Below are 25,563 nucleotides of genomic sequence, written 5' to 3'. Positions count from 1 at the left end.
CCTTTTCCAAATTTATTGGATGAGTTGGAGTTGGTTACTGCTGCATTGGATCTGTTTTAGAAAGACGCACGTCCAAACTTGGTGTGTAGACAGTGGACAATCACTGATGACCGGGTACTCGGGGAGATTACTTGAGGCTTCTTTATCAAGCACCAAATTTTCATTCCTTTATTTTCTTTCTTGAAAATGAAAGAATTTGCAATCTGCATTAACTTGTAAGTACCCTGCCTGGGTAAAAAAAATCCTAGGATAAGGAGAGTTCAAGATTGACACAAAGTAATAAAGGTATACACTAATAAAACCAAAAAAAAAAATCGAGGGGTCGGTATCCAATTTAATTTTATGCACCCCACATAACTTGTGTCATGCAGATTCTTACAGCGGCGGTCCATTGCCACTAGCTTATCGACTCCCCACTTTTGTAAGCTCGAATGACATTGAACACTCCATCAGGCACCATTATCGGCGACAGCATATGGCAGCGCCGGTAAATTGGCTGTTCACTAACTGCTGATTGTATAATCAAGTAGTAAAAAATGAACACCTTAAGGGACAGACGCAGATGATTGATTAAAGGAATTTCAAATAATCTCCAAATCGGGGCGAATATGAAATTCCTCATTATCTGAACGCTTCAATTCTGACCGGATTTAATATCCAAATCTCTTCTAAGCTATCCAAACAAGATGTGGATTCAAAATCCAAATCCACCTAAATCCCTCAATCACAAAAAGTAAAGTAGAATTAGAACCACGATCAGGGGCTGCCGCCTACTAAAATTTCTTTCAGAAACACAGAGATTCCTAAACGATCACAAGCAACATTATGAATTTCCAAACTTTAAAGAATAAGAATACACTGTCAAGTTGAATCCTCGACAATCCAAGTTACAATCACAAGGATCCTGCTTCACGCATGAAAGCAGGCTAGAGCGTGCAGCAATCCACGCTGACATAATGCACTGTAGATTATCCTTTGCATCTCAACCCATAGAGCAAAGAAAGAAGCAGGAAGAACGAGAACCAACTTTGAGCATATGAGCGCCAAACTACTAACGCATCCGGTAAAACTGAGTCCTTGAGGCCTGACAGCGTCGACCATTTATTGAATATTTGAGCATTATATCCACATCACGGGGATTCTTCTTGTTAGGGGCCACTGTCATGCTTCCCACTATGGATTCTCCTTGGCAAACTGTCAGCACATCTTCAAGGTACAGAACGGTTTGTTTCCAATGTGTGGCTCGTGATTTTGGCCCTGTATGTACGACATTTTTTGAGGTCAGGAAAATTACTACCAAGTTGTGCTTAATCAATTATTGCTGCCTTCATCCAAAGACACTACACAACAGTCATGCTAAAAGCCCAGGCGAAAGAGAAGCCATTAATATTTGTTCAAGCAACAATGTAAACAAAACAAACTGAACACAGAAGAACCTGTTGAGAAGCCCATCAATTTATGGCACTTTGTAAATGACACATCAAAATAAGCTACAAGAGCATGGATGTAGTCATTCCGTTCTGCGACAAGCTTGAAAGGAGCCGTGAAAGAAGCATCGCCTGTGGCCATCTTAGATATGTCCATTGTCTGCACAACAAATTAGCTAACTTCATCAATAAAAAGATTAGGTACTCGGATACAGCACCACATTAATAGACAGAAACACTTGAGAGATTGTGGCCATGATTATATTTCTGTCATAAGTAAAGGATGATAGTTCTGAAGCCTCCCACCTTAAGCATCTGGCAATTTGTAACAATCTGATTCTGATCCACTGTGTCAACAAGTGGTTCCATGATGGACTGCTTCCTGATGCAGCTCATATCAAAGCCATATACATTGTTCCAAACTGCAATTGCATGATAACACCACAATAAATAGAGTATAAAAGCATAGCAACTCCACCACCAAAAGACAAAAAGGACAAAATAATGCCAGTTAAAGAACTTGAACACACCCATGCACGGGAATGAGAAAACTCAATATAGAAGCAAGTTAATATCCATGAAGTAGAATCCACGGAGGAGATGTAGCTCACATTCAATCTTGTCTTCCTTGTAATCTGCATCTTCTATTGCGGTGAGATAGAGAGTAGCTTTATCGGGCAACACAAGTCCATCTGCAACCTGCGAAAATGCATAGCAGTACACAAAATTCATTTCAGTGAGAAGGAAAAACAAAACAACAAAGAAAACTATGGACTTAAATTTTGAGCAAATACTGGTGGTATCAAAGAAAAGTTTCAACTGATTTCATATATATACGTTTCAGACACCATTAACGAAGAAACAGTAATAATGAGAAAAACAACTCACTAGCCACTTGTTACGCGCATATAGTACAGTGTCCAGCATGTTTTCGTAGAGTAAAAAGTATCCCATCCACTCTGAAATAATTACATCGACTTGGGCAACTGGAAGCTCTATCTCTTCAACCTTCCCCTTAATAACAGTTATAACTGAGAAAATGGATGGAAATGACAGGGCAGATGAAAGGCATCAAATAAGATAAAATATCAAGAAAGACGCCAAATTGAGAACCAAAAAGTATCACATTAATCAGGTTTTATTATGAATCTCACCATCTGCAAATCCATTGAGTTTCACAATCTCTCGCGCCATGTCAGCCATACTGGAGCATTCAATCTGATAATTTGCGGTTGCATGAATCATTATTAGAAAAGTTAAATAGATAGTACAGAGACTGAGAAAACTAAAACTAATTTCATGAACAACTGCAACAAGATAACTCTTTACGTGGGTAACTCCAGCTTTTGTATGAAGAATAAGGCAATTTATTTCAATTGTATGATAAATAGGAAGTGGAGAGAGAGAGAGAGAGTTACGGCATAGACATGTTTTGCTCCAACTTTTGCACAAAACAGCGAGAGGATTCCAGTCCCAGCACCCACATCAAGAACTACCTTATCCCTAAAAAGAAAGCTATTTTTATAGATGACATTTTGGTATGTTTTAGTCCTTACAACATCCTTCAACATTTCCTGCAAAGCCAAAAAAACTTGGATGAGTTAACTGAGAAGCATTATATGCAACACATATCCCAAAAACCCATCATTCATGGTGGACTTATAGAACTCAACAGCATTCCAGAGAAATGAACGGTAAAGGGACAGAGAGGGAGACAGGGACCTACTAATCTCCTTTAAAGATAAGATGATTTCATTTAAAGGTAAATGCTTTTGGTGTTGCACAAAATTATAAACAGAACTCCAGTTCTTCAGAAATTTTAAAAATCACCAAACCAAAGAACAAAACTAAATGGGGTTTGCCAGGTCAGTTGGAAAGAGAAATCCCACAAAAGGCTGCAATGCACTTGACTACTTTATTTGTACGTGTAGCACATCCAGTAGGCAGTCAAACGCCCCCCCCCCCCAAACAAAAAAAAATAAAACCCCTCCCCCAAAAAAAAAGGGAAGCACAAACAAACTACGCCAGTTGGAATGATCCAGTGGATGCTTTTTTCCTTAGAGGCTTTCTGAAGTTCCTAAGTGCAGAATGTAATTTCCAACTAAATGTTGTTCAAAAAACTACAGAAGTATGCAAGGTAAATATATACAACTCTAACATCCAAAAAAGATAGTATTTTGCTATACAAAGTTAGCATGGCGTAAGTGTGATAACAAGTTTACAAGCCATGAAACAATACCTAACAAAGTAAGTATAAAGTAACATGTAAATGAAAAATGGTTCAGCCGTGTATGCAGCAGAACACATGAAACACTCAACCTGCTCCATCCGGCACATCAAACAAAGAAACCAATGCTTACAGTAATATAAGCAAAGCGTAGTTAGGACGTGTATACAATAACAGAAGCTGCAGTACTAATAGCAAGGCCAGTTACAATATCCAGACATTAACTCGTCATCTCCACAAACAATACTTACTTCGTGAATCCCTGCAAGCACAGAAAACAACAAAAGAAAGCAGAAAAATTAGTTCTTGGGTGTCTGGAAATCTCAAAAGCAAAGAACAAGAAACATAACGACAATTCTCAACCCAAGAACTCCCTTTTCCAAGAGCTTTTAGAATCAGAAGAAGAAGAACAAAACACAATTAAACACAATAATCTTCATCAACAAGATCAAAAGCAGAAGAACATGAAACATCGGCAGCCAAAACAAAACGCGTAAAGAATTTGGATCTCCCAAAGAAAAGCCGAGTGTTTTCCATCTTTCAAAGCCCAATTGAAAAAACATTCAATAAGCCAAATTAGTACAATACTCGACACCAAAATTAAACAGCTTTGGTAGCTAAAACGAAATAATTAACACACTAAATACAGTGGTAACTACAGAATTAGTATGTAGCAAAGGGAAGGAGGTGGATACCGAAGTGAGAGTAGGAATCGAAGTAGTAATCGGCGCTAGTTTTGTCGGCGCCGATGACATTGGCGTCATCGGGGTCAGGCTCGAACATAGCGAAATCTTCCTCGATGTTGGAACTTTCGGTGGCTGTTTCTTCCAGGGTTTCGTCGTCCTGGAATCTATTATCATCGTCTTCGGACTCGAACCTGATCTTCGCCGGAGGTCTTTTGTTGGGATTATTGCTACCGGTGCTTGTGGCATTCTGACTCTCATTGGTGCGTCGATGACGATCCATTACTGTGTTAGCGAGTTGTGAGGAGGGTTTTGCAGAGCGGGAGTAGGAGGCTATCTAGTATCTATCGTTAGGGTTTAGCGGACCGTACAATTACGGTGCGATGTATTTGACTATTTATACAACGCTGGTAAAACCCAATAATACGTTTTTTCGAAATAACGCGGCACTACCACCCTCTTGTATCCATGCAATCAAATTACACACGGTTTAAGTTAACTAAATCACACAAAGAGGGTGTCTTTTGACAAAGATAAATAAATAAAGAGTTATTATCACTTTACCCTCTTAAACTATATTACTACTATCAATTTATTTTATAATATTATCTTTTAGTCACTTCACCCTATAGGTAATTCAACTCAGCATGTTAATAAATTTTTGACAAAAATACTCTTTTATTTCATAGCATTATTACGTTGTTATTATCACTTTATCCCTTAAAATTATAGTGATATAATTGTTTTACTCTCTAAATATTTTACCCTATCGTTAATCTAAAAAATATCTTCAAAAATGTTTAAATGTATTTACCTTTTTTGTATATAATTAAAAATTAAAAGTTGAAATAGTTATTCTTCCTTTTTTCACTCTAAAATTCCAAAAACGTAAAAATAAAAGGATTTTCTCAAATTTTTATTCACACTTATTAATACTTAGAAAATAAAAAGAGATAGGACAGAAGGAGACAGAAAATTAGATTTTACAAAAAAAAAAAGAAAATAAGGAAAAACTGAACCATATTACTTTAATGTTCTCGGGATTAGGATTGGAATTAGGTAATAAACAAAAAATAATAATTTTAAAATAATCAAAATATTGAATTCTTTCTTGTTTGTATTTAAAAAAAAAAAAAGAATGGAGGTCTCTCTCTCCCTCCCCTATTTTTCTACTTTTTTTTTTCAATATTAATAAGATTGTCAAGAAGAAAGAGATTAATGTTTTGATTTTTTTTCTTGATACTAAAATGGAGAAGAGTCATTCCAAATTTTTTATTATTTTTATTATACCAAAAAGAGGGTACTATCTTCTAAAGTTTTTTAACTTGTTAAGTTGATTTAATGGTAGGATAAATTGCTTAAAAAATAACTTTATGGGGTAAATTGATAATAAGGTTATAGTTTATGGGGGTAAAGTAATACTAATTTTAAAGGTTAAACATGTCTTATCACTTGAATTAATAAATTCCGTTAAGTTTGACCGTTAGTTTTGGGGGTAAAATGATTAAAAAAATAATGTTAATGGAAAAATTAATAGTGATGTCAAACGTTAAGGGGGTAAAGTGTTAATAACCCAATAATAAGAGGTTGTGTTAACCAACTTAAGCCTCTCTTTTCTCCTAAATTTATTTTTCATTTATCAAAGAAAATTTTTAAGGTAATCTTTTAGTGTATAATTTTTTTCCACTATCAGGTTTAGATAATATCATATAACATGAGTTTCAATTTGAAATTCAAATAACACGTATGTAGCATAAATTTAAAACTACTAATGTAAGAAATCACTATACTGTTAGTCCATAAAAAATTAATCCAAAATTTTAATTTATTCTACTATTTACATGTTTACAATTACATTTTATTGATTTTGTTGTGATTGTTGTGTTTATGTTTACCTAATCATATGTTTTAGATAAACCCTGTGCGAAAAAAAATAAAGTACTTGCTCGAACTGCAAATGAGTCGAGTCGAATCGAGTTTTAGCCTAATCAAATCATGTATCAACTTAGTTTTATTAAGTTCGAATTCGAGCTTAAAAAATAAAAAAATAATTATTTTATTTTTTAAAAATAAATAAAATAATATTTTTTCTTAACAAATAATAAAATATAAATGTAATTTTACTCTTAAAATAAAAATTATATATATATATATATATATATATATATATCGAGTCAGCTCGCGAACTAACGAGTTAAACATTTTTAAACTCGAATTCGATATTTTTAAGCTCGCGGCTAAATTCGTTTAAGACCCCAATATTAGCACACAGTGATAGAAAGTACCAGTACAAGGGAACACTACAAGAGCAAAAGAATTACATGCGGTGCCGCCTAATTCAACGCGTAAGGATTTGAATCTCCTGTTCCAAAGCGTTTAGAAAACAAAAGGATGAAAGCTAAAACATGCTGAAAACCATAGACCCTGACTCCTCACGGGATGACTGACCTCTACAATTGCCAATGATAATTACGCCGTGCAATGTAAGTATTAATAAAACAAATATATTATAGAGACGAAACCAACAAATACAGACACTAACATAATTTATTGTTTTTGCATATTGTTACGCTAATACTTACATTTAGTATTTTAGGGCCCATATTTGTATTGCCGGCGTCCACACCCCCTATGATGCTTAATCCACTCCTTACCTAAATTTAGAGTTCACTTGGGTCGAGTATTCAAAGGACGCCGGGAAAACAAACATTGAATAGTTATTTGCAAGGATAAGCCGGCACTCATATAGAGATTGATTATTGGTCAAAATTTGAAATGTGCAACCACTAGCTGCTTGCTGCTTATTTTACAACACAGGGAAAGGTGTAAAGGTTCCTTTCAGTGATTTGAGACTCAAAAGAATATTGCTGCATGGAAGATGATAAGAAGCAGTAACAGCATTACAAATCATCGACTCTCTCCATTTTCAAAAGGAATAGATGTCCTTTTGATAGGCCAAGCTGCCCCTGCCATAACAGCCTCAATATCTTTAATCTCCCGAGGACACTTGGTCATGTTCACGCATCCACGGGAAGTAACATACTGGAAAGACGACACAACAAGAAGTTAGAACTACTAGGGAACAAATTCCAGATTCAACAAATTTCTCTTGGTACTTGGAATTGTAAATGTGGGAAAACAAAATTTTTCTTTGTTAATGATTTAGCCGAAAGAACCAAGCGAGCTGCGTATTTAGAACAGTAGGCTTACAAGATTAGCATACAAGATCAAATAAGACTAGCAAATTGTTGAACAGATGATATGATGCATGTCAAACGACCAAGACTTCTAGGGGATAAAGCAGAAACATTTATTAGGTTCAGATATCAAAAGAAAATTTAACAGTAGTAGTACCACATCACTTTCAATTCGAACCCCACCAAAGCCTCTAAATCTGCTAATCTGCTCATGATTGAAAAACCTTGACGTCTTTGAATTCTCCATTGCTGGAACCAAGACAGCATCAATGAAATAGCACCCGGGCTCCACAGTTATCACCTGCAGTAAACTCCTACTTCACAACATGTTTAACTATACAATATCTTCAAGCATGTGAGCTAAAATAATAAAAATAGACTATTGCAGTTAGCATGTCATCACAGTAGTATAAACAAGACACCGAGACATTTTAGTTCAAAGCATTCTTTCTCTGAAAATTAAATTCACAAATTTAAATGTACCTGTCTTGATATCTTAGTAGATACAAGAGCCATAAAGGGGCACTTCTTTAATTGAAAAATAAAACAACTGCATGAGTGAAGTACATACTTAAGAGCTGAAACGGAAAATATCAACAGGTAATGCAGTTTCATACCAAATTGTATCATCAAAAAACGTGAGCAACAATGCAAGGCCATCACAAAGGTTAAACAGCAAGTTAACTGAACGGAATTTAGCTCACTACATAAAACATGAACAGATATTCATCTCCTGTACCAGCAAGAAGTCTAAACTGTCAAGTTTAAAATGCATCTATAGAAGAGAGAGAGAGAGAGAAAGAGAGGGAGAGGGGGAGGGAGGAGAGAAACGGACCATTCCTTCCAAGAGTTCCCTACTGGTACGCAAAGACCTCAATCCAGGTTCTTTGGGTCTCTCAGCTCCCTACAATCACATCATAAAAGTATGTTTATCAATTATGAGCAACAAAGAATCCCTCCAATGCAAATTAAAGATCAATAAAATATAAGAACAAACAACCTTCAAATAACCTCCAGGGTCATGGGTATCAATTCCAAGGAGGTGACCAAGGCCATGAGGCATGAACATAGCACCCAATCGCTCAGAAATCATGGCATTAATGTCACTAAAACCAAAATTCGCTGTCAAATAGAGAACTCAGATATCCTAAGTCACCTAATTAGATTGCAAAAGGTAAAGGGCGCAAGGAATCGAGATAGAAATACCCAATAAGAAGGCTCCCTTTCTTCAACGCCTCTAGGATAATCTTTTCTGCTAATCTGAATGATGGAATTGAACAAGGAAATAGTTGTGCTTATTGACAAGTGAAAGTCAAACTATTGATGCAAGATAAAATGCCCAAAACGTTCTTCATCCCAAAAAAAAGAGGTGTCAACAGAGATCAATCAAATTATTCATAAACAGCTACTCAAATTTCCCTCAAAGTTTTAAACTACATAACACAGAATATTGAAAGATTTGATTCAGTCAAATAAAGAATTTCCCCATATATTTCAAGGCAAGCATGAACCTACATGTGCAAGATTCAAATCTTTCAAATACATATTGTTAATACAACATTTTAACTGAATCTAGTTGACAGCTATACTAGCTGTTGAGTATTATGTTTACAACTGGAATCTCTTATACATTGCCTTTTTTGCTGTATGCAAGTTTTTTCTCTTATTTTCCATTCTATTATAGGCTCTGTGATCAGAGAAAGACAAATTTTGTCAATAAACCAACTCAACAAAATTAGAGTTCTTTCCCACTTATGCAGCTTCTCGAGTAATTTCCCAATTATTACAAGAGCTATAACCATGACACAAGCCACACAAGACTCCAAAATTTACATCAAAGGAGTGCACATCAACAATTTACTTTTTCATTTAGACAAGATCTTACTTGTGCATATCAACCCAGCATACTCCAGGCTTCATTGAAGATATAACAGCATTATGAGCATCAAGAACAGCCTGCAAGAGTAACAAAACCACAGATAAACTCTATAAAGCTGAGATGAATGAGTCCCATAACAGTATGCATGTCACAGAAGCACGTGAACCATTATAAACTAGAGGTAAGCGACTTAAGATCCAAATTTACATCCAGTAAACCTCTTTATTAAACTTGGCTAGTGTTTTGATGCTTAGTGTAGGTCTCCAAAACCAATTCTGAATCCTTAAATGATATTGCTATTTTAGCATGGGAAGGAAGCCTACGTAGTAGTCCAAAATGTGTCTCCGAGGAACTCTAGAATTAGTATGTTGATCCCATGGGTTCTTTTAAGGTAGTAGACTGATTTATTTGCCGGATGCTTTTAACCAATGATAACTAATTCACTCATGGAAGAAGACAAGAATGGAAAATCTTCAATGAAAAATTTTTACTTGATTTTAGAATTCCAAGCAAATACTAAACAAGATAGATTTATGTGCGAGTTAATTAACTCTCATCAAGAAAAAAAAGTTCTACAACCTAAGAATAGGCTAATCACCCAGATAATAGATAATCCCAAATCAATGAAAGACCCAGGACATACAACCCTTCTCGAGAAAAAGAACATGTAAAGAAGTTACAAAAGAAAATCCCTAAGACCCTTTGAATAACTACAGTTTAGAAAGGCAAAACTCACATTGTATATAAGGGACTGATCACGAGTAAATTTTCCATTCACCTGCATGTACAAACACATATCATCAAGAGAAACCTGGTATACTTGGTATGCAAAAGAATGTGAATTTTCAGGAAGGAAAGCAATGAAGAACAGAGGAAAGAGGAAACCACATACAAGTACCCCTAGAATGTTTTGGTAAAGTACAAACATTCTTGCACTTTGAAATATATTGCGGAATTAGGAAGAATTTTGGACGAAAGGAAAGGTGACAAACAGCATAAATGTACATGAAAAGTATATAGTAGAAGAAAAATCAGTGGGGTACGAAAAGCTTGCGTCTTAAAAATACCTAAGGGCTTAAAAAATAATATATTTAAGGAGGAGATAGGCCAGCTTCTTATGCCTCCTGAAGCTCAATATAAAGGTCCAATACGTAAATTAGATGCTCATTGACTATCAACATCCCAATCAAGGTTGCTAATTACAACTAATCAAACATAGTCAAGATGGAAATAGACCAGTTTCTTGTCCCATCTGAAGCTTATTAATCACATGAGATGTTCATTAACTAATCAGCATATCGGACCAAAAAGAATACCTACATCTTTAATGCTCATTGATTATCAAAATCACAAAAAAAAAGCATCAATTCAAACAATTTTCTTTGTGAGATATTAATCTACATCTATATGCAAGGCTACAAGCTAAAGCAAAAATTCTAAAGATGCAAGAATTATTCAGTAATTCATTGGATACTCACTGGGAAGGAATTAGTTATATCAGAACCATAAAAATGAAATTCAGCTCCCATATCAAGCAGTGCCATATCTCCATCTTGGAGTGTCTGCAACAAAGATGCATAAATGGTAATGCATAACTTGAAATCTTTGAAAGACTTCTCCCACTCTAGTGGAAATTACTAGCATGAAGTCAAGCGAAAACAGGCAGCGATAAAAATTTATCAACAAATGGACAGACTAAGAACTAACTTATAGTCCTGGCTAATATATAGGTCAAACTATAGGTATTACCATTATCATACACCAACCATAATAAGAGCTGTAGCATCTTCATTGGGAATCACAAGGAGCAAAAGAGCAACACAAACTACAAATAGAACTCATTATACTATACCAGCATCCATTGAAAAAGGAAAAAGAATCTAATACAAGTAGCAAAACATATGTACTAAAATTATGTTTCCAATTCAAAAACCAAAATGAACCCAATTAATACCTCTTCAAAAAAAGGAAAAAAAAAACCTCATTTCTTTATTTTAATCCCTGTTTGCACAGATAAAAGTAAACTGAGTAAATCTACCAACATGGAGTTAGAATCACTTTCAGACTGCAAAGCTGCCTCAGAAACCCGCAAATAAACATGAAACAGCTAAAGTAATCCCCAAGGCACTCAAGCAACAAAATTATGTAGCCAGAGAATAGTTCTTCAAGTTAGACTACAGCTGATTCTCACCTCAGAAACAGCTAGGACACAAAAAACTTGGTACACATACATATACAGATACATTGATAGCTAATATTATCTGATACAGCGATACCTAAGGATATTCTTGCACACATTTCCAGCCAATTTATCCATTGTGTTTAATTAAATGCATAACTTAGTAGACAATCGTCTGTCTATCTTCTTTTGCACATTCAAAGAATACTGTTGACAAGGAACAATTCTTGCCCCTGACAACTTGCTTAAGCTATTACAAGTGCAACTAATTTCTTGCTGCTGGTAGAATATTCAAAAAGAACATACACAGAAATCTATATTCTACATTTTTAGCTACAACATACAACACTCATATCAAAGGAATGACTAGAGTTAACGAAATGGCTGATTTGCAAGTTACAGGTACAGGGCCCTATTTTGTACTTCTTTGATTTCTGAAATATCAGAAGATAGAAGCAAGAAAGAAACCAACCCTGTCATTTGGGGCTGCAGCATGTCCATAGTGGAGAACAGCACTGAAAATGAAGACATAAACTATCAACCAACAATTTTTAGCAATCAAAGAAATATCCATCTTACATACAACTGACCTGTTGAAACTCATTTGCTAGTAAAGACACAACTAGCCCAAATAATGACATTGAAATGGGAAAAATAATGCAAACTTGTCCAGACAAAAGGATCTCAAATATCATTAACAAAAACTTCAAAGACACCATAAAACAAACTAATGAAACAAAATCAAGCCTAATCAATTTCTTTAATATTCAAAAAAATCTTAAGCGGCAAAAATTAAAAAGAAATTCTCAACTGATAAACACTAGCATCCAAGTTTACATGAAAAATTCTCTAATCTTAGTTGAACTCATAGAGTTACATTTAACCTCAATGCTACATCATATAAATATAAAATTTCCACCACTTTAATGCTTCCAGTTTGTTTGTTGTCTCAATTTTCACTAGAATTACCAGCAGCCATTTGCTTCAGTGCCATTGAGAACATAACTTTTATACTTTTAACTGTTGCTATACCTTTCTAAGATGAAGATTTTGTTATGTAGACTTTGGAAAGTTAATTTTTAAACAACAAGGAATGAGAGGGGCAATAGGAAGAAAAGGAGGAAAGAAGCAAACCTGTTGTCACCTGTAGCACATATGCATGTATATGAACAATGTCTACAGCCACCAAACATGTACGTGTGATGAAGAAACATACTTTCTAACTGATACTCTTTCATGCCCACTTTGGCATTTCTCATGACCTATCGAACAAGAAATATGTGCAGTGAATAGTTATGCCATATAGAAAGCTGATGCACATAATGGACTAGACCAGCAATATTTCAGGCAAACAGTGTCTTGAAATCTAAAGTTTATTTTATAGGACAAGGAAACAGAAAGAAGAACACCGAGAATAATCAGAAACAAATATCAAGAACAAAATATTTGGTTTCACGACTTGATCAAACTTCTATACTACGTAACACATAATCCTTGGTTCTAGTGTCTCATACATCAGAAAGCAATTGCGGAAGAAATTATAGTAATTCTTTGCAAGTCAATCAAATGAATTACCATTCTTTACTTTGCAGAGCTAGGATTGAGGAAACCCCTAAAATGTGATTGTTGCTACAAATCGCAAATGCTTCGTAACTCCAGATGAATGCTTGCTTGTTCTTTTTCATGAAAAATCAGCTAGCTCATGTATCACTTTACATGGAGCACGCATGACAACCAAATCAACTAATTAAGATGGCAAATTTTTCCCTTTTTCTGGATTGCCAAGCAAAGGAGCACGTGAGATTGGAGTCTATAACTCCAAGGATCATAAAGGGCCCTTTAAAACATTGCGCAATTTTCCATCTCATATTAAAACTTGGATTTCAAAAACACAGGTTAGGCTACATATGTTGTTTGTAGGCACAAATTATGAGCATTCAAAAGGGGGCACGTTTACTCTTTTACGAAAGATTCTACATGAGAAAGTACTGACCTCCACATGGGCTTCTGAGCTAATATCGTTGGCAAATTGGATAAGAGCAAGCTCCAGGTCCGACTTCAGGACACGGCATTCAGTCAAAATCGGATGCAAGGTGTTCATATCCGTCTCGAACTTCTCAATCCCCTAAAAAGACATGTTAAAGACTGAGTTGCCCTTCAAACAGTGTGCAGTTTAAAATTTCATCAATGTCCGTGGACCATAACTTCTCTTCTTATACTATTAAAGTAAATAATCCTAGTTGCTTTTACTGGATTAGTAGTAAGAAATATAAAATGGCTAAAAATGAAAAGATACTTAACCAGAGAAAACATCATCAACGTAGGAATAATTTGATTGTCAATCATCAAGAATCAACCCCAAAAGTTCAGTTCTATATTTTGAAGAACATGAGATTCTCTATCTGAAGCTTATTCACAAGGAGAATGGGTGGACTATTATCTCTCTTGCTCTTGGTTTCAGGTTATAAAAACATATGAGCTTCAATTTTCATCAAGAAGTGATAATCAGTTCAAGCTTTCCAAAAAAGAATAGTTGCACAGACCTCAAATTCTGCTGGTTTTGAATAGTTGTTGCTATCAGTGTTGAGCCCATGCAAGAGATATAGCAAGGGCTTTCTTCCTTGTCCTTGGTATTGTTCATGCAACGCCTTTGTAATCTCATCAGTATAGTACACCATGCTTACCATGTATCTTTCCTGCAAAAGACGAAATAGTATCAATTAACTCATGCCATCCCATATTAATCCTTTCTGACCTCAAAGCATAAGGAGCCACTCACCTTGAAGTAGGACAAAGGCTTTATCTCACCCAACCAAACAGCATACTCAGCAGGTAATCGTGGAGCAAATAGAATGGAATTTCCGCTTGCTACATCCTTCAAATTTTGGAAATTATTAAAGATAAAACAAAAGTTAGCAAAGGGTTGAGAATTCTGATTGAAAAATAAAGTTTGTGCAAAGATCTAAATCGTTCCTAACAGGTGCTGAAGTTATTGTGGCTGTCTATCTCTTCACTAAAATGGTTATCATGTAGATTGACAGGCAGCGTGGATACCACTCTTAGCCCTCAATTTTTTTTTTTTGTTTTGGATACATTCAGTACGCATCCTTAGCTATGCCTTGACACTTAGCTTGCATCAATTTCATAGACACAAATGTCAGTTAAATCTTGCGTAGCCAAGCGTCTTTAGAAAGAGAGTTCAAAGATATAGAAAATATGAACTTACAAGAGCTCCATAGAACCCAGGTTCTCGAACTCCAAACAAGTAAGCAAAATAGCTCTCCTGTCTAAAAATCAAGTACACCAATCAATCACTCGCTTACCCACTAATAGTAGGTTACAACAGAATTAAGAAGGTAATTGAGCAGAAAAAGAAAATTTGAATACAAAATACAACATAAATAATCAGATAAAACGCTTGCAAGATTATAAACTAGTGGCTCCAGACGATATTATATGTCGTCAATGGATATCAGCATTCGATAGCACCAGAAAACGTGTAATTGTAATGAAAACAGCAAACGAAGGGAAAGAAAAATAATCACGCTTACAGCGACTAAGTTTATTATTGCACTTTCGTCTACTATCAATACCATGCAATACGAGTAAAGAACAAAGAATGGGAAGCAGATGATCAGTAATCACAAACCTGAAGAGTTCCGTGTGATCGGTGCAGTATCTGGTTCGCTCCTCGCCTCCCTAATTGACAATCAAATTCAATAAAATCAATCTGTTATAAGAAGGAAAAACAATAGAAAAAAAAAAAAAAAAAGACAAGAGAGAGAGACAGAAAGAGGAAATGGAATTTGGGTTTGAATTTACGGTTTGTACCTGGAGAAAGACGAAGCCGTGGCTAGGGCGAGAGGAGATGGAGAGGTGGTCCCGCAGTGAGTTTAAGAGCTTGTCTCTGTTGAGTCTGTGGAGTTCCATTGGAACCTCCGGGGGAGAGAGGGAAGAAGCCATTGCCTTCCTCCTCCTGCCTTTTGCATACGAGATTGAAAACTCTCACGCCTCGAGACTCTGCAAATTGTAAAGGACAAAAGCTTTTTCTATTCCAATTGTTAGAGTAGTATTACTATTAGGAGTTATGGGACGATGAAAATGAAAATCGGATTCACGTGACGAGTTTCTGCGTCTGTATAGCGCAAAGATCTACTCCTGCTTGAGAAACTCGTACTAGTAATCAACTAAAAAAACAGAAATAAATTATCAGTAGCATTTTTGCTGTTTATTTGGCTCAACGATTCACAAAAACGATCGGTTTAGACATTTTAGTAATTGGGAATCAGGTGTCGTTATTGTTCAATAGCTAATAAGTTTCATCGTACTCGTAATAAATGGCATCGTGCTGGTAATAAATGGCACTTCATTTCATGGAGCGCTAATGTGACCAAAAAAAATATTGTGAGAGAGATGTTTTTCACAAGGAGTTCGGTATGGCTCGAAAAGGATTAGTTGCAAATCATAAAATAGATACAGAAACTTGTGAATTATACACAAAAAAAAAAAAAAATGGAACGCTAATAATGTGCAACTTAACCATTTTAGTGAAGATCATAATCCCTGGACTTGTTTAAAAAAAAAAATCTAATATGCGGACTGATTGGAGTCAACCAGCAGCAGAAAAGTGCTCGACTTCTCTCAAAACTTTTAATATTCTGGGTCTGTCTCTGTATACTAGGCCGGGCTTTAACTTCGTGGGCCGACTCTCCTTTGAACCTGAAGTATTTGCTCTTGTTCTAACATCTGTTCCAGATGATTACTTTTTTTCTGGACTTAAATAATTGGGCCAATCGAATATCCTCTGGTAAGAGGTCCGAGGCTGATCTTACACGCGTTACGTATTATGTGAGCTTCCGGTTGTAGATGAGTTGCTCTTCAAGAGGCCCAGAAATATGCATGAACTCAATTGATTCACAATCAAAAGTGAAAACGTGGAACTTAAGAGGAAGTGAGAGTTTTTCTCAGACCTAATTTAACTTTTAGAAAAAAAATAGAGGAATGAAATGAAGGTCTATCAAGCTGTTAGATGCTTGATTTGACTGGTCAGCAGTTGCGGCTTTTCCTTTTCCTTATTTTTAAAAAAAAAAAATTTTTCCTGAAACTAGCTGCTGCGAGTTTAGACTATTATAGCTAGTTTGGGAGGATGGAAATGAAAAGAAAAGAAGAGAAATGATAAATTAGAAAAGAAAAGAAAGGATCAAAGTTTCTATCTAAGTTGTTTGAGAGTTTTAAAAAAGAAAAGAAAGTGAGTAATTTTCTTTTGTTTGGAAGTTGAATGCAAAGGAAAGGAAAAGATACTTAAACAAATTATTTTACAAATATGCCCTTTCTATAAACAAATGTGAGAGGGATTCATCGGGTATTAAAATGTTTTGTATAGGATTTTAAGAGTAATTTGGTCATATTAAAAAATTTACTTAAACTTCTGTCCGTTTCTTCCCTTTCCGCCCAATGTTGGGCGGAAAGTTTTCCGAAAGATGGAGGGCAGTGGAATCTTTCCTATTCTTTTCTTTTCCTTCTCATTTTAACTCCCAAACAATGGAAAAACTTTCTTATCCCTTCAAAACCTTTCTTTTCTTTTCATTTCCATCCTCCCAAACTAGCTACTATTAGATTATCATGATTCGTGGAAAGATTCATCAGTTTCTTGTACTGGATGGAGTACATATATGTAACATATATAATTTCAACATCAGTTTCATTTTCCAGTTTGTAAAATTTTGTTGGCTAATAATCAGAAGATGCCGGTAGTTATTTCAGCAAAAAATTATGAAAAATGAAATTATCACAATCGCTTTAAAAATCAAGCATCCTTCTTGATCAGGGAGAATAATCCATCCTTTTCACTATATTCGTGTAGAAAAAGATTAAAGAACCTAATGCTAGTTAATTGCACAGTAAAGCAGAACGGAAGACACTTGCAGACAGAGATAAAGAAGACAAAAGAGCGGAGAAGAACAGGACTGTTCGTCTTATATACTAATAGACATGCGTAAATAAATGTTGAAGATTGCATGGAAGTAAGTAATTAAGGGTCTGGGCTCCAACACGATGATGATTTGACAAGAAATATCAAATATCTACATCAACCAAGCATGTGTTTTAATTTTCGAGGTAAATTGAGCCATTAATAATTGATATGAACAACTAATTACGACTATAAATAAACAAGTTGATGATTTCCAAGGCAACCCTTTTTGGTTGACTCTTGTCCCCTATGTGTGCATCGTTGGACGAAAGCTGGCACGTACTAATCTATAGTTTCGGCAGTAAGTGGTAGCTTTAGAGTTTAGACAGTGTAGATGGGGCTGGCTATTCATGCTAAAGCATTAGAGTGTTTTGTTTTGCTTTTTAACTTCTTCGTCATACTAGAGCAAATGAAAAAAAAAAAAAAATTCTTTTAGCTAGCCACTGCTCATTTGTATGCATCCTATGTTTCGAACTGCTAAAGTAAGTGCTTGTTTGCTTGATAAGACTGGAGTTCTGAATTTTGAAAAGTAAGTATTGAAAATATTAAGTTATTGAATTGATTAAATTATATCTGTTTGATAATTAACTGAATTATAATACTAAATTGAAATATCGTAGAAATATTATTATGTTTTTATTTTTAAAAAAATTGCCTTCATTTGTGTATTGTTTAAACGTGCATATTTAATTATTTATGTGTGAGAGAGAGAGTATATTCTCATGTGTGTATATAAACAGAAAGAGAATAAGGTGGCGTTTGGTAAAAGGGTTTTGAAATGGGGAATTAGAATAAATCTCGTGATTCATGTTTGGTTCACTACTATCGGAATTGAAATTTTGGAATGATTTCTAAAAATTTAGCATTCCTTAGCAAGTTGGTGGGTTTTGTCCAAAATCCAAGTGTGATTCCCAAATCTTATAATTACATAATATTTAGTATAATTAATATTTATATATAAAAAGATATAAATTAAGCTAAAACAGATGCAACTAGAAGCAAAACTAATACCAGTAGCGAAATTCACAGTCCTTACATAATGTAACTACAACAAAAAGCTTATGTGGAATCTTTCCGATCACAATTCCGTGACCACAAGTTGTATTCTTCTGTTTTCATTTATCCATTCTTTTTAAACTGGTAAGTATGGAGTGGGTGAGGAGGATAGAAGCGGTGTCTGTCGAGGACTTCAAAATTTTGAAGCTCCCTCATTAGAATACAGTTGATGTCTTGTACATCAATAATTTCTAATTGTGAGGTTCAGATAGATTTATTAAGGCGGTGTAATTATTTGTCAATAATTTATGTGGGGTAAATTGTATTTCCAACAATTTATTAAATTTCCAAGTTTGAACGCAAGTCACCAACAAAAATGAGCGTATCATTTCGTTTCCAATTGAAACCATTGAGGTCCCCACTACGATCAAAAGCATGGATTTGATTTTGTACGAGCAGAGAAAACTTCAACTTCCGGTGATTAAATTTAAGCAGATTCTTCTTCCTAAGGTGCTCGAGGGAGCGCACCCGAGTTCTCTCAGACCGACATCGCCAGACGGTTCACCCGGACTCAACCAACTCGAGAAGGATACCCTATTCTTTTTTCTTTTTTTTTTTTCGGAGACGACAACTGTTGTACAATATAATCTATTCTACACTAAGGGGGAAGGGCGGACCTAAGGAGGGTCAGGGATACCCTATTCATTTGATCGATATGACTTGCATTGCTTCGCACTGTACTGTAATGTGACAGGTCTAAACTGAAATTATTGAATCTCTTGCTAGCAGTGGACACGGGACCTGAGCAGAAAAAAATAGTTTGGATCGATTTTGTATAAAATGTATATGATGTAATTTTATATGTATACGATATAATTCATTTTTAATAACGTGTAACTATATAATAAAATTTTATAAATTTCACATAAAATGATATACAAGATATAATATGAACATTATATATATATATATATATATATATATATATTTTTATAAATTCTTGATCATGAACACGTTCAGGAATTGTTAGTTCCTGCAACAGCAACCATTCCTGCCCTCCTCCCCTGGCGGATTCGATTTTCCATGATTGTCACTCTTCACCGCTACCACAAATATCTTCTATTCTCCTCCACGGAGAAGGCAACTGTCAGTCCTCTCGCCCTCTTGAGTACTACCTCAGTCTCTTGCTGACTGAGGCATTGGAACAATAATGTGTTGGGGATAGTGCCGCTCCGTTACCTTTGTGTTGTATCGCAGGAGTTGTACGTCGGCAACCCAAACCTCATTTGCATGGTGCTTGAAGGCGAAAAAAACAACCCATTGAATTCCCTGAATTATTCTTACAGGTTGAGGTTAAACTAAAGCCTGATGGGGTTCACAAAACGTGTTCGTACGAGCATCTTTTTGAACCTTACTAATAATTAGTTTTGCAAATCCAAATTAAATATACGTGCAAATATGATGGATATGGATACGGAAGAAGATCAGAGAGGAAAACAAAGTGGTCAAACGCGAAGAAAAGAAATCTATCGGGGAAGAGGGCCACAAAATAAATATTATTAATATTATCCTATTTATTGTTCGTGGATACAGTACTGTGGTGATCTTGATTAAATTTGTGCGTGGCGCATCATTACTGGCACTGAATCTTCCGAGAAGATTGCCGCCATCTTATAAACTATTCGAGGAAGATGTGAAGAAATTCCCCAACTATATTCCCATTTTCCATTGTTGTGTCCAAATTCGAGTGTTGTATGTACGCTATCTAAATTGGGTGATTAGGTGGGTTCAGTTCGTAATCCCCTTTCCTAATTTCTTCCTCGAGATCGACATCTATTTGACACATATGAATTCGATCAGCAATTAATGAAGTATATATCTCGCATAATATTTATGACTTTGGAGAGATATATAGGGGAAATAACACTTATAAAACTTCAAGATAATATGATATTAATGTCAGCAGCTGTTTATTGTCTGCCGTAAGCAAAGATTTGTGTTAGTTAAGGTTAAGACTAAGTCACATCAAAATTCCAAAGGGTGATTACTATGAAGAAAAAAAAATGATCACCATGTGTAATCACTACTGGCTACCTTTCCAAACCTTTAATGACAAATTAATGACAAATTCTTTTGTATAGTATTTCAAAAGAATTTTCTTTGCATATTACTAATTTGTTTAGACCACGAAAAATTTAGATTAGCCAATCAAAAAAAAAAAAGAAAAAAAGATGGAGTTATTCCCCGAATGACGAAAATGGTCTAGCAAATGCTCTGCAAATTTTGCAGGACAAATGACTAAACGAAGCAAAATTGTCCTGCAAAATCCCCGAATGACGAAAATGGTCTAGCAAATGCTCTGCAAATCTTGCAGGACAAATGAATAAACAAAGCAAAATTGCCCTGCAAATTTTGTAGGACAAATACTTTGCAAAAATGGAGTTATTTATTCTTATCTATTGAAGGAAGAAAAGATTGTTGTGCCTGCACGAATATTTCTTCTTGGTAATTAACACAAATGCTGATTGTACTGTAGCCCTAATGACCCCCTCTCCGGAGACAAATGCATAATTAACAGCAAGTGCACGAAGAATCTCCGAACAGCTCTTCCGTGGCCCGCTGGATTTTGTACTAAAATTGAAGCACTTTTGGGCACTGTTTCCTTGCACTCTGTTTGCACAACATCGGATAATCCGTCTTGTCTTTTACTACATATTCACAGACAGGGTGAGTTGTTGAAAGTGTTCTTGTCTTTTACTACAAAATCACAGACAGGGTGACTTGTTAAAAGTTAAAAACTAATCTTGTCTTTTATGCTGCGTAGCTAAGATACAATTACGATTTGATTTGCTGAGGAATTTAGTTGTTGAAGTGCTTAATTACATACCAGGCAGCCAGTTTCATTTCTGCGTCTCAACTAGTTGTAGACAGACACTAAACATGAAACTAGCTACTCAATCAGGAATGGATGCATAACGTTCTTTTTTCATCAATGATAAGTTGAGCTGAAACCAAATTAATTACCACAGTCCTTATTTGAACGAGTAATCATGAAAAGGCTCAAGAACAGAAATCAGATTCAAGTCAATAGTCACGACGGCTAAACCCCGATACCCCTTGTCCAGAAACATATTCCCTGGCCCGCCCACCGGTTGCTTTCTTCTCTATCGATCGATCTGTCTACAGCTATACATGCATGCGTAGGATTGTAAATATTCGGAGTATATTTGATTGACTTCATTTTCTGCAGTCCCATCAAGTCCTGAGGATTTTAGTGACGCCAGTTGGGGATTCCGAAGTTGAGATTCGCAAAGAAATTCTTTCTCTCAAAGTTCAGAATAAACCCTACCAAGATTAAGAGAAGAGAACTCGAGAGGAAGGAGACGTAGGGTAACATATGTCCTACAAAAATGTATAGGAGTACTATTAAGCTAATATATCAAGGACAATGACTGTTGCTTAAACTGAACCTCGAAACCTGAAAGAAGCCTCTTAGCAGACTCGCAGTCATCATCAATCATACTCTTCTCTCATTCTTCGTTTCACTTTACACATTTCAACCAACCAAAGCAAATCTTTGAATTCCAGCAGGCGGATTTCGGTGACCTCATGCCCTTCGAGTTTACAACCATGAACAACATTAGTACATGCACTTTCCTTGTCATCCTCATCCAAGCTCTTTATCTTTTCTATCCGTTTTTATTAGTCCCTGAACAATTACAGCGACAAAGTGGTAGTAGAAAATAACTTAAAATTATGTAACGTAGGAATACATGTATAATTAACGTGCATGCGTCTACATATTTACCTGCGAAGATAGGACCAAGTTCATGTTTAGTCAAAGTAGGCTATTCATTCTTCATGGAGACAAATAAGAATGACCATAACGCTTAAAGAGCGAGGAGCGGAGCATGCAATAGTGGTAATCTGCCTACTACTATAGATATAGTGCAGACATTTGCCTAAATGAAAGAGATTTAGCAGTTGATGAAGATTATATACCGATAATTGTCAATGATTAGGAGTTATAAGAACCTTAATAACCATGATTGCAATCTTTAAGAACTCCCAAGTTATGCATTCTGTTGATTGAAACATGGGAGGTGGGGCCATCATATCTTCTTGCAGCTTCTATTTTGTCCAGTTTCTGTATGCAAATCAGCATCTTAATGATCTTTATGTAAGTATCTCTGTCAGGTCAGCAAGACTTAACTACTCCTAGATCTTCTCAACTAGCATTTGCAGGACTAACGTGCATTGTTCAACATTTGACAACAGAGGTTTTACATTTAATCTGGACGAGCTCAAAGGCAAAAATAGCGAGAATTTTAAGCCTGTTATGCTCCGTGTTAGGTTCACACCTATGGCATTTATTACGTTTAAAACAACTATTGCCTGCTCCACTGTCAAGTTAAACAAGACCATTGTAAAATAATGGCTAATAGAGAAAATTTAATTTATATGCCCTGCAATGTTAACCGCCAGTTTATACTATAATTTAAAGATGTGGTAATAAACAAGGCAATTTGTAAACTTAGTGTCCACTACACCTGTGTGCAGCAGCTCCCTGAAGAACAAAAAAATAAAAGATAAACAACCACCCCATTCAACCACCGTATTTGCTTTGGATCATGTGGAGATTGAGATACAAAAAAGGTTTGAAAAGATGACAGAAGCTAACAGTTGTCACCAGTGATTAAAAAGATATATGTGAAAATCTTGGTTACTTTAGAGAATCAATGATTGGTTCTTTTGCTTTTTTTGGGAGATTGTATCATCTCTTGCATTTATGTTGAGGGCCCCTTTTGAGTCCAAAATTCCTATATATAATGGGCATTTCTCAGGTTAGGATTCATAGTTCATAAAACAACTAGTCTCTCCTCTTATCTCTCTTTCTATAACAGTTTCCTGATCAAGAAGGTATTGGAAGTTGCAACTAAAACTTACTAATGGGTGTAGAGTTTGAGCAACAGCCTTCTGTAGAATTATCGAAGGTCGCAGTCTCGGATACTCACGGAGAAGATTCACCATACTTTGCAGGATGGAAAGCATATGATGAAGATCCATACGATGAATCCCGTAATCCATCCGGAGTCATACAGATGGGATTGGCAGAAAATCAAGTAAGGTTCACCACCATCTATTAGGCAAAAGAAAGAGCTACCAAGACTCGAGTCCAAAATTAAGGTCTCTCGGTTACTGTATACTAACCTTGCTTGTTTATGTCTTGTGTACAGGTTTCATTTGATTTGCTGGAAGAATACTTGGAAAAGCATTCTGAAGCAGCTAGTTTTGGAAATAAAATTTCTAGCTTCAGAGAAAATGCACTATTTCAGGATTATCATGGTCTACAATCCTTTAGAAAGGTACTATGCGTTAGGCTTTTGAGTTGGAGTATATCTTTCAGTAGAAAATGCACCTGCATGTGAGCATGAATTTATCCCCTAACATCTTCTGCACATAATAACAGGCAATGGCAAGCTTCATGGAACAAATAAGAGGAGGAAGAGCAAAATTCGATCCTGACAGAGTTGTCATCACAGCAGGTGCTACAGCAGCTAATGAGCTTGTGACTTTTATCTTGGCCAACCCGGGGGATGCTTTATTAGTTCCAACTCCCTACTATCCAGGGTATGCGTCAACTATATATTTCAAGCTTCAGTGATTTTCATGTTAAGTATGTATCTGCACATTTTCAATAAATTTATATTAATAACAAGAAAGGTCCATCCATCCTTACAGATTTGACAGAGACTTGAGATGGAGAACTGGAGTCAATATTGTACCAGTGCACTGTGACAGCTCGAACAATTTTCAGATTACTATTCAAGCCTTAGAAGCAGCATATGCTGATGCAGTATCCAAGAACATCAAAGTTAGAGGGGTGCTAATCACAAATCCTTCAAATCCATTAGGTGCAACAATTCAACGATCTGTCCTCGAAGACATTCTTGATTTCGTGATAAGCAAAAATATCCATCTCGTCTCAGACGAAATCTATTCAGGATCTGCATTCTTTTCTGGTGAATTTGTTAGCATTGCCGAAGTTCTTGAAGCAAGAAACTACCAAGACTCCGAAAGAGTCCATATTGTTTATAGTCTATCCAAGGACTTGGGGCTTCCAGGTTTTAGAGTTGGGACAATTTATTCCTACAATGACAAAGTTGTTACGACAGCAAGAAGAATGTCAAGCTTCACCTTGATTTCTTCGCAGACACAGCAGCTATTGGCTTCTATGCTGTCCGACAAGGACTTCACCGAAAAATACATACGGATTAATCGCGAAAGGTTGAAAAATAGGTACCACATGATAATTGATGGCTTGAGAAATAGGGGCATCGAGTGCCTAGAAGGAAATGCTGGATTATTTTGCTGGATGAATTTAAGTCCATTGTTGAAGGAACGCAAAAAGGAAAGCGAATTAGCCCTTTGGAAATCAATATTGTATGAAGTGAAGTTAAATATATCTCCAGGATCTTCTTGCCATTGTTCAGAGCCAGGATGGTTCCGAGTTTGCTTTGCCAACATGACCGAGCGGACACTAGAAATTGCACTCCAGAGAATACATGATTTCATGGAAATTAAGAAGGAAAATGACGTCCAGCAGCAATAACTCCTTATAGTTTCATCATACTACATATTCTTTTTTTTTTTTTTTTTGGGGGTCTTGAAATTCTTTGGATCCCTATAGATCAAGTTTGACAGAGATCAATGTCGTTTAAAGCTTTGCCATATATATTGAGCTGAACTTCTTTCTTGGAGTACCGGTTCTATACTCCATAGTTGGGGAACGGACAATGGGTAGAAATGGTAGAATAATTTGAAGGTCATTGACTTGGCCTTCAAGTATATTAATATGCAAGTGTTAATAAATGGCACAGTCCATTTTCACATTGATTTGTTGTCTAAGAAGATTAATAATTTTATTGCCAGTTTGAACTAAATCACCATCACCAACTGAACATTTATAATTACGTGTATGACGAAGAACTGAATTTTCAAAA

The 25,563-nt window shown here is 35.7% G+C and overlaps 3 protein-coding genes across 4 annotated transcripts; 1 reads left to right on the top strand and 2 right to left on the bottom strand.

Annotated features, from left to right (window-relative positions):
- Positions 1–800: 800 nt before the first annotated feature.
- Positions 801–4,725, bottom strand: LOC113697053 (probable protein arginine N-methyltransferase 1.2). Of its 2 annotated transcripts, XM_027216481.2 has the most exons (9): positions 4,350–4,725; positions 3,906–3,916; positions 2,846–3,001; positions 2,582–2,645; positions 2,316–2,458; positions 2,039–2,126; positions 1,734–1,849; positions 1,437–1,587; positions 801–1,257 (listed from the first exon to the last, which is right to left on the bottom strand). In XM_027216481.2, exons 1-9 carry the CDS (start codon positions 4,618–4,620, stop codon positions 1,052–1,054), a joined length of 1,206 nt encoding a protein of 401 aa, XP_027072282.1. In that variant the 5' UTR covers positions 4,621–4,725; the 3' UTR covers positions 801–1,051. The 2 variants fall into 2 exon arrangements, with proteins under 2 accessions (XP_027072282.1, XP_071911080.1); XM_072054979.1 differs by lacking the exon at positions 3,906–3,916 and having other exon boundaries at positions 4,350–4,724.
- A 2,329-nt stretch (positions 4,726–7,054) lies between these two features.
- On the bottom strand, positions 7,055–15,893 carry LOC113697027 (uncharacterized). The gene is made up of 16 exons (XM_027216444.2): positions 15,424–15,893; positions 15,242–15,291; positions 14,819–14,879; positions 14,372–14,467; positions 14,136–14,288; positions 13,586–13,717; positions 12,727–12,854; positions 12,065–12,107; positions 10,892–10,975; positions 10,150–10,191; positions 9,420–9,490; positions 8,741–8,794; positions 8,535–8,640; positions 8,370–8,438; positions 7,692–7,835; positions 7,055–7,379 (listed from the first exon to the last, which is right to left on the bottom strand). The coding sequence occupies exons 1-16, from the start codon at positions 15,553–15,555 to the stop codon at positions 7,245–7,247; spliced, it is 1,500 nt and encodes a 499-aa protein (XP_027072245.1). The 5' UTR covers positions 15,556–15,893; the 3' UTR covers positions 7,055–7,244.
- Positions 15,894–23,481: 7,588 nt separating this feature from the next.
- On the top strand, positions 23,482–25,355 carry LOC113696289 (1-aminocyclopropane-1-carboxylate synthase 7-like). The gene is made up of 4 exons (XM_027215723.2): positions 23,482–23,682; positions 23,797–23,925; positions 24,030–24,190; positions 24,302–25,355. Exons 1-4 carry the CDS (start codon positions 23,509–23,511, stop codon positions 25,170–25,172), a joined length of 1,335 nt encoding a protein of 444 aa, XP_027071524.1. The 5' UTR covers positions 23,482–23,508; the 3' UTR covers positions 25,173–25,355.
- The last annotated feature ends 208 nt before the right edge of the window (positions 25,356–25,563 follow it).

Source organism: Coffea arabica, chromosome 6e (genome assembly GCF_036785885.1).
Source record: "Coffea arabica cultivar ET-39 chromosome 6e, Coffea Arabica ET-39 HiFi, whole genome shotgun sequence".
NCBI lineage: Eukaryota > Viridiplantae > Streptophyta > Magnoliopsida > Gentianales > Rubiaceae > Coffea > Coffea arabica.
Note: the sequence above shows the minus strand (reverse complement) of the source record. Positions and strands in the feature narration are given on the sequence as shown.

What these genes read in the sequence shown, in the direction of transcription:
- LOC113697053 (XM_027216481.2), bottom strand. Translation starts at nt 4,620, where the DNA reads ATGGATCGTCATCGACGCACCAATGAGAGTCAGAATGCCACAAGCACC. An exon ending in GAGCAAAACATGTCTATGCC is followed by an intron (nt 2,646 to 2,845) that starts GTAACTCTCTCT and finishes GCAAATTATCAG; the next exon opens with ATTGAATGCTCCAGTATGGC. An exon ending in ATTGATGGGCTTCTCAACAG is followed by an intron (nt 1,258 to 1,436) that starts GTTCTTCTGTGT and finishes TCGTACATACAG; the next exon opens with GGCCAAAATCACGAGCCACA.
- LOC113697027 (XM_027216444.2), bottom strand. Translation starts at nt 15,555, where the DNA reads ATGGCTTCTTCCCTCTCTCCCCCGGAGGTTCCAATGGAACTCCACAGA. An exon ending in AGCCTTTGTCCTACTTCAAG is followed by an intron (nt 14,289 to 14,371) that starts GTGAGTGGCTCC and finishes CGTCTTTTGCAG; the next exon opens with GAAAGATACATGGTAAGCAT. An exon ending in CAAAACCAGCAGAATTTGAG is followed by an intron (nt 13,718 to 14,135) that starts GTCTGTGCAACT and finishes ATGTCTTTTTAG; the next exon opens with GGGATTGAGAAGTTCGAGAC.
- LOC113696289 (XM_027215723.2), top strand. Translation starts at nt 23,509, where the DNA reads ATGGGTGTAGAGTTTGAGCAACAGCCTTCTGTAGAATTATCGAAGGTC. An exon ending in TGGGATTGGCAGAAAATCAA is followed by an intron (nt 23,683 to 23,796) that starts GTAAGGTTCACC and finishes TCTTGTGTACAG; the next exon opens with GTTTCATTTGATTTGCTGGA. An exon ending in CCAACTCCCTACTATCCAGG is followed by an intron (nt 24,191 to 24,301) that starts GTATGCGTCAAC and finishes CCATCCTTACAG; the next exon opens with ATTTGACAGAGACTTGAGAT.